Source organism: Pseudopodoces humilis, chromosome 2 (assembly GCF_049639895.1).
Source record: "Pseudopodoces humilis isolate 2021_Gansu_Grassland_sample_001 chromosome 2, ASM4963989v1, whole genome shotgun sequence".
Lineage (NCBI taxonomy): Eukaryota > Metazoa > Chordata > Aves > Passeriformes > Paridae > Pseudopodoces > Pseudopodoces humilis.
The window spans coordinates 39,211,441-39,226,628 of record NC_142201.1 but is presented as its reverse complement, the minus strand read 5'-3'; the positions used below and the strand labels follow the sequence as shown (position 1 = coordinate 39,226,628).

At 40.5% G+C, this 15,188-nt stretch overlaps 1 protein-coding gene across 8 annotated transcripts in view; it reads left to right on the top strand.

The window, feature by feature from the left end:
• FARP1 (FERM, ARH/RhoGEF and pleckstrin domain protein 1) overlaps nt 1-15,188 on the top strand; it is a 202,438-nt gene that overhangs the window by 131,897 nt on the left and 55,353 nt on the right. For all 8 annotated transcript variants that reach the window (XM_014250723.2, XM_088068130.1, XM_014250734.2 and 5 more), the window contains 5 exons: nt 2,056-2,160; nt 6,588-6,630; nt 7,725-7,803; nt 10,148-10,245; nt 14,770-14,884. In XM_014250723.2, coding sequence (XP_014106198.2) covers nt 2,056-2,160; nt 6,588-6,630; nt 7,725-7,803; nt 10,148-10,245; nt 14,770-14,884 — 440 coding nt within the window. The remainder of the gene's footprint in view (nt 1-2,055; nt 2,161-6,587; nt 6,631-7,724; nt 7,804-10,147; nt 10,246-14,769; nt 14,885-15,188) is intronic.

The following is a 15,188-nucleotide window of genomic DNA, read 5'->3' as shown; positions in this document are numbered from 1 at the left end:
GTTATTTTTTAGAGACACTTTTTTTTCCTATGAGGAAAGATGAAGTTTGGTCTTTGTCAGACAGAAGTCCATCAAATATTTTAGCTAGACATACATACATGCTCGCTGGCATGTTCCTGTGGTTGTGCATAGGTAGGAAAGCTTCTTGCTGTGAGAAAACTGATAAACCCATTCTTCCTCTTCGTCTCCCTCCCAGCACCACCTGGGTGGTGCACACTGGGAATTCTTTCTGGTTTAATGAAGCTGGAGAACATGATGTGAGTGTGTTCAAATATACTTGCACTTGAGAATTATTTTGGATGCCATTGTGTCAGATCAAAAGTGCTCTATCTAGAAGTACAGAGGTATTTTTTTCCCTTCCTTCTTTGAATCCTCTTGGCATTTTACTATGAATTACTTCAGTTACTGCAAGTTTATGGTGAATTCTTAAAAAAATCTGTACTATTCACAGCGATTGCTCGTTATTTGTTTTTTGACAGTATTCATGAGGCTAATGTTTGCTTCAACAAATATTAGCAAACAGTTAATAGCTTGAGTGAATATTGCTTCCTGGTGGCTTAGGTCTCTCAGAAGCGCTGGGAAATATGTTGGGTAAAAACCTGTTCAGCAAGCTCTTGGAGAAGTGAGCTTGGCTCTTCCCTTTGGACTTTCAAAGCCAGCCAGCACTGAAGGGTTCAGTCATTGTGTCCTGCATGATCAGGGTGACAGTGCTGCTGTGGTGGCACATGCATCCTGTGCTTTCCGTAGAAAAATGTGATTGCTCTAATTTCTCTGGTGTAAGCCTGACTACTGAGCATTTACTTTTCCTAGTTCATATTACAGAATGTTAGATAAATTACCTCTGGAAAGATGCTCTTTCTAACTAGGGTATTACCCTAGGTGGAAAAAGCCTGTCTTTATTTTTTGGTATCACAATGAAACAGGGACCAGACTGCATACTGATGTTTTTGGGAGGGACTGAGCCCACTCTCAAGCAGACTGTTGGTATGGGCACTGCCTGGAGATGCCAGGGCCTGGGCTGAGCTGGTCTGCCCACCTGTAATGGTTGTCTTTTCTTCACTTGGTTCCTACTGTTTCATTTGACTTATTTACTGGGCTAAAAGGGAGGGGGCCGGTCTAAGACCGGTAGTCCAGGATGTGATTGTTCTCTTGTAACAGAAGGGTTTGTACAATTTAATGGGTTATTATTTGTTCTGAAGTGAGTTTAGACCTGTGTTTCAGGGCCTCTTGAATTAAAATAGGTGCATTTGTCCAAGGAACAAAAATATCTGATTTCAGTGATTGGCCTTTTTTTACAGAGACAGGTTTTTGCAGAAGACTTGCTGGTGAACTGTAATTTGTAGTATTTTCTGCAGGTGTGGATTTAATAGATGGGCTGATGAAAAGAATCCTTACAATCAGCTGAGCAGTGGTTCTGGGAGCTGATATTGGGCTAGAACATCTGGTCTTTTAAAGAGGGAAGGCTTTTTGTGTTTGACTCTCCAAATTACTTGCCAGCTCTGCCAGGGTAGCACAGACAGGCCTGGAGCAGCCTCAGTCCCAGCAGGAAGCCTGGGATAAGCTCACACGAAGTCAGAACCTGGGGTTTGAGCCTGCTGCCTATCAAGCATTATCCAGCAAACCCTCATTCCTTGGTGTTTTGTGTGACAGGTCTGTCCTGGTTTCATGTGTTGTGCACAAATGTACATGCACCACCTAACACGGCTTGAAGGGCCATGGGATAAAATTAAAATTCACAGCAGAAATAAGCCTTGATAGACATAAGAAAACTGTATCCCATGTCCTCCTCTTCTATTTCACAGTACTTTTCCCTCAAAAAATGAAAATGCACTAAAGATGGATTCAGAGCTGCCATCCATGGATGGATAGATATAGTCTTTAGCTTTAAAACTAGTGTAATTATTGTCAACTGCCTTGTGGGTATGGTTGTAATATACACTGATTTTGTAAACAATTTTGTTAGTGTTGTTTGTTGAATAATTTCTTAGCATAATAATTTTTCTGCCACTAATTAAAAGCATCTTTGTAACCTTAAGCTTTGTTTTCTTCTTACAGCAAAGAGCTCCAGGGAAGGTTTTGCATGATGCTGTTTGCAACCACCTGAACCTTGTTGAAGGCGACTATTTTGGCCTTGAATTTCCAGATCATAAAAAGATGATGGTATGTAAAAGGATTAATTTTCAGCTGTTTTTCATCTGCATGCACACTGTTTTCTCTCCTTCTGCTCCTTACTTGTAAGATATATTTAACCCTCAGTCTTCAAAAGAAAAAGGACTTTTAAAAAAAAGATAAATTGTTCTTGCCTAGTGGAGTTGAAGAAATGTTTTTAAAGCCTGATTGTTCCTGTCAGATTTCATCTGCATTGAAAGTAATGGCTAATTCAGACACAAGTTGGGAAAGTGTTTTGTTTTTCTAAGTTGCTGTACAGAAGCCAAAGGCTGGACTGTTACAGAACCGCAGCTCTCGATTTTATAGTCCTGTTTGATTTGGAGTGCAGAAATAAACTTTCTCTGCTGATAGAGAAGTTGCAATGATTGTGACTGAGTTAATGAAAAACATGGGGCGAGAAAAGGGATGGATGAAATATTACAAGGTTAATAAAAAGGAATAAAAAGTAAACCAAGAACCTCCCATCAATTTTTGGGGGGCTTTCTGGGGAGCTATGTGGCACAGGCAGGTGTCCTGGTCCTGTTACTCAGGAATCTGAGATGAGCTGCTGGCAACATTCAGGCATTGCACTGCCCACATCATGTACCAGAGAAAGTCATAGGCTAATGACTTCTTAGTCTTTAATGACTTTCTTTTAGAAGTTTGTTTTATTTTAGACTTACTGTGTAACCTACTAGCATGTGTGCTAGTTACCTGGATTGCTTTGCCAGTACATTCTGATGTACGTTGGATTTCATGCCTGTTTGGCGAATTTTGCACCAATAGCCTCGATGACCTAAAAGAGTTGACTTTGGGCAGTTGTTAAAAAGAAAAAAATCTGTGTTCTTTCCATCTAGCTAAAATATGCATAAGGAACAATATTTCTTAATGAAATTAATAGTAGGAATCTCTTGTCTGTCAGGAACAGACATTAGACAATAGACACTAAAACAGAATGCTGTCATAGTGTTCTAGGCTAACTACAATTAAACAGGAATTTTTTTTAAGTGGATGTCAGTCTTTAGAAGGGATCTGCTTCACAGTGTGCTGCTGGAATTGCATAAAACACAGTTCATTAGAAGGATTAGCATTCTGCCAGATACCCTTGGCTAATGCTTGAGGTAACTTGAGGGCTTAATGTAACTTTTCTAAGCAGTGCAACTGTACAGTACCATTGCAGCAGAGGGTCTGTGTAGCTGTGTTAATAATGACATTCTGACATTATTGATGGATGTATGTAAAACTGAAACAAATCCTAACATCTTCTGAATATACGTTTGCTTTTTAGTTTTCTAGAAAATAGAGAAGGTCATTTGATCAACCTTCTCTACTTCACAGGTCATTAAGTTTTAAATAGATGACTGTCTGTGTTTTGCTCAGAGACCTGAAGTAAACCAACAATTTTCAGTCTTGTGAAAACAAAGTGGTTTATTTGCTTGAGGCAGAACACAGGAGAGATTGAGGTGCTGCCACTGCCTGAGGCCCTCACAGTGGCAGGAATTGACTGGCTGGAAATATGTCCAGACAATCACAGTGGGGGATGCAGGGCTCTGATGAAGAGGAAGATGGAGAAGACCCTTAAGCACAGTGCCAGTTTGACCTGAAGGAAAATGCTTCCTTGCACTGAGCATGGTAGCTGAGCTGGCTCCTACTCTGGCAAAAGGAAGTTCTAGCCAAATATCTGAGAGCACCAGTCCATGTTTTTGCTGGTTGGTCCAGTCTTTGCTTCTGGAAAATGGGGAGCTCCACAAACCTTGCCGATATCTAGTCAGCTGTCCCCTAAGAATGGTGAAATTCAGTGGAATTAATGCCTTCAACCACCCGAAAGCAACTCACAGAAACTCTGAAGCAGAAGATTTGATTATGAATTGTTGTTTCAATGCAGAGCAGCACTCTGAGAGTATTATTTACACTTAAATTATTGTAACCAGTTGATATGATGCAATTGAGGTGAATGTTCCCATGGGATTTAAAATTCTCTGAGCTTCATAAAGGCCATAATGTAGAACTCAAGCATTGTGCAAGTAAAAAACCCTGAAGTAAATGGTATGTCTGAGAAATAAAACACACATGCATATTTTATATTCATATCATCTGAAGAGAATGAGTTGCTTTTCCAGTGTAGAGAGCAATGTATAAGGAAAAAAATAAATATTTAGAGCATATTTGTTTCGATGTAATCATATGTATGTGAAGTCATATATTCACAATTTGGCTGTGTTTATTTCAACATGCAAGGCTCCAGACCTCATATCTGACATATTGACAGTGGTATGTCAAGTTGCCTGGCAGCTGTATATATTCAAGCATGCCATGCTTGGAGCAGACAAGATCTGTATGGGAGATGATTGTGGAGGGTCTGAGTGTTCCACTTCCTGCTGGGACAAGGAGAAAAATGAGGCACTGTCGCCAAGCCTGGGGTTTCACAGAATTTCATCACATTTGATGTCTGCCTCAATTCTCCAGCTGCTGAAATCGGGTCACCATCATGGAATGCCAGCCTTTGTTTAGCAAATGAGTAATCTAGCTGTGTAGTTCTGGAGAAAATGAAAAACATTAATCTTAATTAAGTCCTTGCATTAGTTTTCCTTTCCAGTTTATAAACCAGTCTCAGACTGATGGTGTTTAGGTACAGTGTGGGAGCTGCATGATGCAGAAGTTTTGGTTGCTAGGGTTTGGCCATAGTGGTAACACTGTCATTTTGCCCCATCTTTCTCACTACATGCATTCGTGTATTTTCAGTATCCAGCAGTCTGTTCAAGTGTGTTATTACTTGCTTGTAGGATGGCTGGGAAAGTTGAGAAAGGAATGGTGCATTTGTGTGCTCAGGCTGTACCACAAACCACCTCTGGAGAGAAGAGAGAGTTGGTTTTTTTTTGGTGGTGGTGGTGGTTTTGTTGTTTGTTTGTTTTCTTGGCCTCAAGTAAAATACATTATTCTCATAATCTTGTAAATTGGCTATTTCATATTCAAGATGTCTTTTCCCTCTCTCATTAAACTTGGCAAAGTCCCTGACCTTTGTTGCAGATTATGTACCTGCAAACTTTCTGAAACAAAACAGTTTTAAGTTATTCAAGTGTCAAAGTGTGTCCGTACCAGTTTAGTATGTGAGAAAAACTGTATTGCTGTTCCTGGATAACCAAGTTTCTTCAATCTCTGAAACAAAAGAAAAAGACTTTCCTAGACTGAGAAACATAAGAATTCTAGTGAGTAACATTGCTGCATGGGAAAGGGCAGGGCTGTGAGGTCTCTGCTAATTGGAATCATTCATGATGATAATAATGATAAAAATGGCACATGGCATTGGAGCAGCTACAGCAGTAATACGGGCCTGCTCCTGTCTGGCTTCTCAGGTGATTTTGGGATATGGATATTTTGAGTATGTTTCAATCTGTGCATATTCTAAAATTATTAAAGGTCAAAGAAGTAATCATTTTAATACATACTCTTTTTCTAGAGGAAGACTCAATTAATTTGTTTTTTAATGGCTTTAACCTTTGTGATGGTTGTAGGGTGTTCTTCCTCAAATTCCAGATGTCTTCAAGGGAGGCCCTGTGCAATTTAGTGAGATAACAAAATATAAATCATGGGCATGGGTAGTTACCAGCTGAGAACTATGAGCTGTCTCCAGGCCCTGTGAATCATCTGGCTTTTACCTTCTGCACACTGTCCTGGAAAATGGGTTGTCAAGTCAACTATGTGCAGAAGTTACGCTGTCCCCAGTTAAGAGTGTCTGGGCCTGAATTTCCCAGGTTTGTGGAAAAGAGAAAATGTTCCATAGATCAAAAGTAAGCTTTCTCCCACCCATGTCTTGTCCTGTTGTCTGCTTCACACCCATGATCTGAGAGGACGTTCCTCTGGCAGGTGGTGGGAGGGAGGCTCCTTCATCTCCATGGAGCCCAGCAGCAGAGCTCCACATTTGTGCCCAGACCTCATACTGGGATTCCTGTTGGGTCCCCCATACTCCATGAGTAGGCTGCTGCCATCTCATTTCTCCATTTGTCCAGCATTCCCAGACTCAAAGACACCAGCTCCATTCACTTCCCTTTCTCAAGATTATCCAGGGTTTGGAACTCAAGGACAATACAGGACTGTCTTTTTCTAAACTCTCCATTTCAGTTGTTCTTTCTACAAAATTAATGGTTCCTGACCATGTGTGCTGTGATTGTTGGTGTCTGGGACAAGTGAGGGGGGGATTTCCTCAGTGTTGCCCAGCTCTCTGAATCTCTACTGCCTTAAAGGCTGTGCCCATTCACAGTGCTGTTTTCTGAGCATCCCCCAGAATTTTGGGGAGAAAATCCACTGTTGTATAATTAAGGAAAGCATAATGACTACACTGGAAAAAACAGATAGGTAACTGATAATCTAGGTATTGCAATTAAAAATGCTCCTCTGGTTGGTTGTTTAGAGATGATTACACCACCTTCTTTTGTTTTCAGGTGTGGCTCGATCTTTTGAAGCCTGTTATGAAACAGATTAGAAGTAAGTACTTCCTTGTTGACATTTCTTTCCTCAGTCTGAGAGTGCTTGAATAAATTAGGACTCTGTCGGTTGAAATCTTTATATTCTCAACCTTCTGCACTGAATGTTGTTGGAATTACTCTTTAATTCTGGCCTGTCCTTACAAGAGATACCTGAAGTTATGTCACATGAGCATATGAACGGGCTGCCCCCATCCCACAGGAGGCTGGGGTTTAGTCAGTCACTGGAAGAGGCACTGGTGGCAGTGGAGGCAACAATTCTGTAGAGAAAAAGAGTGCAGTAAAAGAAGGACTAAAGGAACATACACTGCTGACTGGCAGGAATCAGAAGAGAAGAAAAAGAACAGGAGGGCTTTATTCCTGGGAAGGAGCTGGCAGGTGTATTACAACTGTGTGGACATTGCTGCAGAACCTGGGACTTTTCAGAGACCAAGAGGAGGAAACAGTTGGGATAGGGGAAGTTTCAGTGGGTGGTAGGAAAGAACAAGAAATTATAACTAGCCACCAGCTCTGGAAAGAGTAGAAGTGAACAGGAAAGGTTCTGATTATTTTGTTTCTCTGTCAAATATCAGACAAGTTCCTAATATATTGAGTTTTGCCCTTGAGATTCAGTTTTTCTAGGTGCTTTTCTGGTCATATTTGTATGAGTGCATGCTCTGGCAGCTCTCCCTCTTGCAAGACAGGGGTGTGTTGGTCCTTTTGTCACTGGTCATACTTGTAACAATTGGAACACTTGTGCTATTCTTAAAACAGAAATAGTAATTTGCTAGTGGACTTAAAAGTAGAGTGTATTTTAGCTCCCTCCTGTTCTGAAGCAAGGAAAGTAGATTCACATATATTTTATTGGCTCAACTGATGTAATTGCTAAAAACATACTTGTTTTTGTCAGAGTAGCCCTTGACCAAGTTACTGTTCTCTTTTATTGTGTGTAAATTTTATTGGCCAATCTCCAAATATCCTGCATACTAGCAAAGGACAGGAGGTTAGCATGTCTGTATGCACTGCAGGTTACATGAATCATCCCTTGTACATCATTGTGCATATTTGGCCAGCATGTTATTGGTGTTTGTTAACTTCCTTTGTCATTTTCCCTAGGACCGAAGCACGTTGTTGTAAAATTTGTGGTAAAATTTTTCCCACCTGACCACGCTCAGCTGCAGGAGGAACTGACAAGGTTAGTAGCTGCATGACTATTTCTTCTTGTTAAATCTCTGATGGACAGAGGGGAGAACATGGAGTTGGAGGTGACTGGGTGAGGATTGATGACTGCCTCTTACTTTTAGCATGGTGCTATTTGTCCCAGCGTTGAATGCACATGAAAGAATAGGCTCTAAGATTCAGCTGCAGTCTGTTCTAAGTGTTTCTGCAAAGTGCGGAAGTCCTTTCATCCTTGGAGTCCTGGGAGAGTTTTACTAACCCCAAGAGAAGTCAGTTTGGCAACAGAGTTCTCTGTTTGGTATGATGAAGTTGTGTACTGGCACTCTGGGGTGTCAAATGTGACTCTGCATCCTCATCTGGGAGAGAGCTCTGTTGAGTGAGCTGCTGAATTTGCAGCAGCATTGGACCCTGTCAGCACAAATGCCAAAGGTTTGCACAGGTGGAAGTGTGACTTTGGAGATGGAGAAATGCCAAATAAGAATGTAGAGAAGGATACACACATATGCACAGTACCTTAACACTAATGTTTAAATGCTTTTCAGTGCATTTCAAAACCTTCATTTAAGCTTTGAATTTCACCCTGTATTGGCACAAAAAATCCTGTTTCTTTGTGAGTAAATCTGTGTATGAGGGACCTGTTAAGGTTCTTTCTCACTAGCAGGTCCTTCATTTATGGTCAGAAACATTGTTTTGTTGCAGTATTTCTTCACTGCAGCTTTTCACTCTTTCATGGTCCTACAGTATTATTAGCTTTAATACATGTTTCCATTCTGATTCAAAATTTTCACTATTTATCTCCAATCTTCTCAAAAGATAGAGTCCTCTTTTGCAAAGAGCTCTGGTGTCCTTACGACTTCCATTATGAAGAACAAGTCCACTTCTGTGATGTTCACTGTTTATCTTTGTCATGTTTTATTTTGGCAATAGAGCATTGGAATAAAAAACATAAATTATTGATATTGTTTGAAGGCCTGGAAAGAGAAAATTAGAAATTTGGGGTAGGAAGAAGGAGTATTTCCTTAGTAAAGACTAAAACATAAAAGAAAGAGTAAAAAGAACAAAGGGATGAATGAAAACCTGCAATGTGATGTTGTGATGTTATTAATGAAACATTTATGTTTCTGAATTGATATTCTGCATACCTGTTTCTTAGTATGTGAAGTGAAAATTAATTTTTGGTGATCTCTCTCTGTACCTGAAGATGTGTCTCTTAATCCTAATGACTTTTTTTGTATAGATTTTAAATATGTATGCTAGGGGATCTGAATATATATACACAGTAGTGTGTAGGATGTGAAAGCATATCCATGGGGAACTGCTTCATCACTTGAAGAAGAGACTAACGTTTTTGTGCTATATTCCTCTACCAGGGTGAATTTTGTATGGGTAGACAGATGTCTGCATGTTTCAAAAGGATGTTATGTAGATCTGCTGTATTATTTCAGTGTATACACACACAGTACTTTTCCATACTCCTCAAATCAGCTTTCCCTTTTCATTTAGTGTACCTACATCTTCTCATTCAGAAACTCACTGTTCAAATGAGAGCTTTTCTCTAAACCTGTTAAAATATAGTCTTATTAAAATTATTGAGATCCTTTTCCAGAGGAGCTGCAGTCTTTGGAAGGATTGTTAAGGCGTGTCTCTCCACTTCAGGTTTCATACCAGCTGTAGGAAAAATGCCCATTGCTAGCTCTAGAATTGGATACTGAGTGGAACTAAGCCGATTTCTGTTGAAGCTAAAACAAATTTAAATGCTGAAATAATGTCTTTGACTTCTGTTGTCTCTGCATTTAAACTGGCAGTGTAGAATTGCCAAGCATGGCTGAAAGGGTTTGGAGGCAATATTAGATAGGGCTGGTACATGGACAGCGCAGATATTGGGGCCACAAAGGTATCAGAGCTAACTAGAGTTGTTTGGTCAAGATCAAGATTTTGTGCCTCATTCCCAACTGAGTGCCAAGGTGGAAGTTTAGAGTTCCCTTTGTAGGGAACCAACTGATAACTCTAAATCAGTGGTTTATCTTCATGGTTAGAAGCAGCTGCATTATCTCTTGCTGAGTACTTAATAGCTGTCACGTTTGCTAGCATTGTCATATCTTGTTGCTCTGGTTCCAAATGGAGGGAGGAAGAGAGAAAAGGAGAGATATCTTGGCTCTTCGAAGCAGCCACCATGTGCAGCTCCAATGGCAGTAATACAGTATCTGTTGTGTTTTATTCACCCTCTAAACTTAGGTAATTCAGATGGCCTCTGTAGATTCCAAAACGTGAAGGGAACACGTAGTCAAAGCCAGAGTTGGGATACTGTCCCCTCTTTCCCTCCTGCTTTGTGTAACTCCTTCTTCACTTTTGTTTTGCAGGTACCTATTTGCATTGCAAGTGAAGCAGGACCTGGCACAGGGAAGGCTAACATGCAATGATACCAGCACTGCCCTCCTAATCTCACATATAGTACAGTGTAAGTTCCCTTTTTTCTTCTTTCCAGATGGATAAACAGGATGATTGGTTGGACATGCTTTGCAGGGTTCCCTGTTATTAGCTGCTTTAGGGACAGGTTTAAGCCATATGGACAATTTCTTGTAGTTCTGTATAATGACATTCAAATAGAGATAATTTACTATTTCAAATAAAGAAGAGTTTCTGGTCTCTGGATTTGAATTTTCAAAGCATTTGATAGGCTGCCAAAGATCATTTAAAAAGCAGACTTTGCAGGCAGTGGCAAACATGTTGAATTCTGCTGAAATCCTGTTTTATTATACTTTGCATCATGTCAGTAGAGTATTCAAATTCCTGGAGATCTGTATGCTGTCTAGAGAATGTAGTAAGTAAACATGCTTAGAATGCCAGACTAAATCACAGTCCTAAGAGGAAACTGATAGGGAAGAAAACAATAGATTTTAAGCCCCTAATTTTATTTATTAATTTTTTTTATTTGCAAAGTATGCACAATAACACTGTCCAGTAGAATCATACATTAATTTTGTTCATGACATGAAAACTTCTTTTAGCTTCCACATCACTTGAAAGACAGTAAATGTTTTCCCTTTCAAGACTTTATGGATACTCATCTTGAGAAAAACATTAGGAAAAACCACTTAGCAGCAAGGATAATGGTTGTAATAGACATTGTTTTGCATGGTGCTTGTGCAATTCCATATTGTGTACTTCCACTGTAATGCTGCTGCATAGAAATTACAGTCAGCAAAGACATTTGGAAGCTCTTTGGAGGTGAGCAGATAAATTTTATGAGTGTTAGGGCAGTTCCTCATCAATTGCTGTTGGAAGGGCAGGTATTTTATGGTTCTGTTTGCCACTGTCATCATTGAGCAGCGTGACTGAGTAGCAGTTAAGATGCTGTGAAATTCTGTAGTTGTCATACAGTTTTAAAATTGAGTATTTTGGTAGCACAGACTTAAAAAAATAAAGTCCTTGACTACTGAGGCTTTTGTCTCTTTTTTTTTTTCCTGTTACAGTGTGCAGCAATCCAGCTGTATTTCTTTTCTCAGTTAAGCTAGTTCTAACTTGCTTTAATCTCAGGGTATAAAAAAAAATCTTGATCATTCGAGGAAATTGAGTCTCATTTGCTAAACTGCGTTCTAGGAGGCTGTTTCCTACTAAATGTCTGTGCACCAAGAAAGGTTTTGAGGAGTGGACACCCTAATGCATGTGTCTCTCTTCATTTGAGGTATTGCTTTATGATCATGTTTGCTAGAAACCTCTGCTAGAAGTTTGCAGTTGACATTTGTCCATCTTGTGTCTCATGAACGTTTTTCTGTGACAATTTTCTCTGGTATGAGTCTATAGCTGTATCTCACCTGCATGGCTGTCTTTATTTATTTTGTCTCTAGGTTATTTTTAAATAGCAAAAGAAATATTATTTATTTGTCTGCAATAAAAATCAGAGTAAACAGATGATAAGAGTAATGGTATCAAAAGGGAAAGATTGAGAATACAGGTTAGTTACTGTATGTCTTACTAATGCTGTGCCAATGAGTGGTTTCCATGGGGAATATCTGATTCCAGGAGGCCCATATATTATGTATGCAAGCTTATGTCAATGTTATAGACTGTTACTTATCATAAAATCACAATATGACAGCAAATAGGTTTCTGCTAAATTAGCATGTATATTACAGAATGAAATTTTTATTTCAAACATTCAATTTAAAACTACCTTAAGAGCGTTGTAAGAAGTGTTAGAAGTGAGAGGACGCTTGGATGCTGCAAAGGATGAGCTACAGTGAGTGTGTGAAGCGTGGACTGACCATGAGCCAGAGTGTGCCCAGGTGGCCAAGAAAGCCAGTGTCATCCTGGCCTGCGTCAAGAATAGTTGTGGCCAGCAGGACCAGGGTTGTGATCGTCTGTCCCCCTGTACTCAGCACTGCTTGTGGAGTGAGGCCACTGCTCAAATCCTGTGTCCAGTTTTGTGTCCCTCAGAAAGACGCTCAGGTGCTAGAGTGTGTCCAGAGAAGGGAAGGAGGCTGGGGAAGGTTCTGGAGCAAAGGTCTTATTAGGAGCAGCTGAGGGAGCCGAGGTTGTTTAGCCTGGAGAAAAGGAAGATTGGGGGGCCTTAGGGTTCTCTACAATTGCCTGACAGGAGATTGTAGCCAGGTGGAGATCAGCCTTTTCTCCCAGGTAACAAGTGACAGGACAAGAGGAAACAGCCTCGAGTTGTACCAGGGAAGGTTTAGATTGGACACTAGGAAAAATTTCTTTGTGGAAATAAGAAATTCAAGCATTGGAATCGGCTTCCCCAGGAAGTGGTTGAGTCACCATCTCTGGAGGTATTTAAAAGATGTGTTGATGTGGCACTCAGGAACATGGTTACTGGTGGACTTAGCAGGGCTGGGTTATCAGCTGCACTTGATGATCATAGAGGTCTTTTCCAAAGGAAGCAATTCTATAATTCTGTCATAAGAGGAAAGGAGCTGAAATACAAAGCAGTAGATGTATCAGAAGTGCTAATGCAGAGAGAATACAGCGTGGTGTAATGCACTTGCAAGGTGTGAGAAAAACCATCAGCAGTGTAAAGAAGTCTTTGGCTAAATCACAGGATAAGATTTTAAAGAATAGTCACATGCGAGGCTGACAATATTTACAATATAACTCCCTCTCATTCTCAATGGAGTGCTACTAGACAGTAATTTAAGGTGGAAAATGAGGGTAAGGCGGGAAGTAAAACCTTGTTGAGTCGCAGGTCAGAGAGAACAAATTCAGAAGTAATTTGAAAGCCAGGAAGACAATTTTGATAATGGATCAGCAGTTGAAAAATGCTGAGAACATTTTAGAAATCATACAGAGGTGAAGAAAGTGTCTCCTGTTCTGTTGTCTCTGAAGAAAGCCCTAGAGGAGGTGTGCTAAGTTCATCTGTGTACACAGACAGGGATTTTGAGCTGCATTTTGAAGAATCCAGGCCCATGTTATTTGAGGTGTTGCAAACTTAGGTGGCTTTAAGGTTTCATTAAAGAACAAAAACTTGCCATTTATTTGAGGTAGGATTAAAAACAGACCTTGAAGATTTTTGAGTCTGAGAGGAGTAAAACTGGAAGCAGAGAGCTGTTTCTGAGATGGGGACAAACAGGACAATTTTAAAAAGGGAAATTCTCAAAGGTTATATAGTATTTCTACCATTTTAAGGAGTGATTGAGAGCCAGTCGGGTCAATGAGGGGGTATGAATCAGAAAGTCTTAGTTTTCAACTCTTTTCCACCTCTGACCTTCAAAGTAAAAAATGTCATCATGTGTCTGCAGGCAGTTTGGGTCAAAAAAGCTACTGCTCTGTCATTCACAGATGCTTTGGTTCCTCATTTTCACTGCCAACACCAGGCTGCTGTTTCCCCTGTGCATTTAAGGTACATCTGATCCCAGTTTGTCAGAAATACGGTGTTTTAAATGTGATCTGAAACCTTTCCTTTTTCTGAGCAGACTTAGTTTGACCAGCAGTGGATCAGGGGTTCATTTGCATGGGCGCAGCTGAGGCGAGGATGAAGCAGGGGTGTCTGTCTGAGCGTGGGTCTGTCCTACCCTGGGTCAGCCGTGCAACAACGTGTCTGACTGCAACCTGCATTTAATTTGAGGGCACTGTATTTTAATTTTCCTGACGTTACCAAGGTAGCAGCCTTTGTTGCAGCGACGTTGCTATTACTCCATCAGGTTTGCAGGCAGAAGCTGCTCAGCTTGTTCAGTGAAAAAACTAATAGCAAGATTTTTCAGAGATATTCCAAGAATAGCAGGCAACAAGATAGTAATTTGGCACCCACAGATAGATTGCCTGCCCCTCACCCCCACACCTGCCAAAAAAAGGAAATTTCACTGAATGGGCTGCAAAATGGAAGGTGGGTGTGCCATACTGTTGCACACACAGTGTTGAATAACTGCAGCAGATGGGAGCAGCTTTGAGGAGGAGTGAGACAGAATGTGTCTCAAACTGCTGCAGAATTAGATGAAGACAAAGGTTTCATAATCCCATGAGGTGGATTACAAGCTACTGTTCAAACAAGCAAACAGAACCATCTTTCTGACTTTCTCTCAAAGGTTACCATGCGGGACATGGGCCTGGAGAGGAGCCCAGTGCCTGGCTGCTCCAAGGAGAGGCACCTGAGCAGCATGAGAGAGTGTGAGAGAGATGGATGAGTTCTGCTCAATTAGTGCTGCCCTCCCTGTTACCCCTGCCCTTACCTCACACACAGGTCATGGTAGCACTGATGGCTTCATCTCTTCAGCTGACATCCAACAACTTAGTTGTGGTGGATGGGAGAAATCTTGGGGCTTCTTCTCATGTATCAAATACTAACACAGAGGAGAAGAGAGTAATCTATGAAAGATAATGTAGTGGGAATCTGAATCATGAAACCATGACACAGGTTGCAAGGACCTATGTTTGCTTCTCTGCCCTCTTCCCAGCTGTCTGGGTCTTTTGGATTGACCAGATTATTCAGATGTAATGTAGTATTTTAATAGACTCCTCTTACAATTCTCCACAGCTGAGATTGGGGATTTTGATGAAACCATAGATCGTGAACACTTAGCAAAGAACAAGTATATACCTCATCAAGAAGCACTAGAAGACAAAATCATGGAATTTCACCGTAACCACATGTAAGACTTTTTTGTTCTTGTTATTTGCCTTCTTTTCCTGTAGAGTAGTTCTAATGGTAAGTATGTGCTAGATCTGAAGTACAAAAGAACTTTGGACATCTGAGTTTCTCAAAGGTTGCTTCTCAAAAACTGTTAAAGCCTATGAACTTTCTGAAGGTTACTCCTGCCTTTTTCCCATCATCATAACAAGATGTTTAAAGCGCAATTGATTCGATACTCATTCAAGCATGCTGTTATTTTACAGTCTATTTCATACAAAATGCTTTACTGCTGATTTTGTGCATACAGGTATGATTGCAAATCA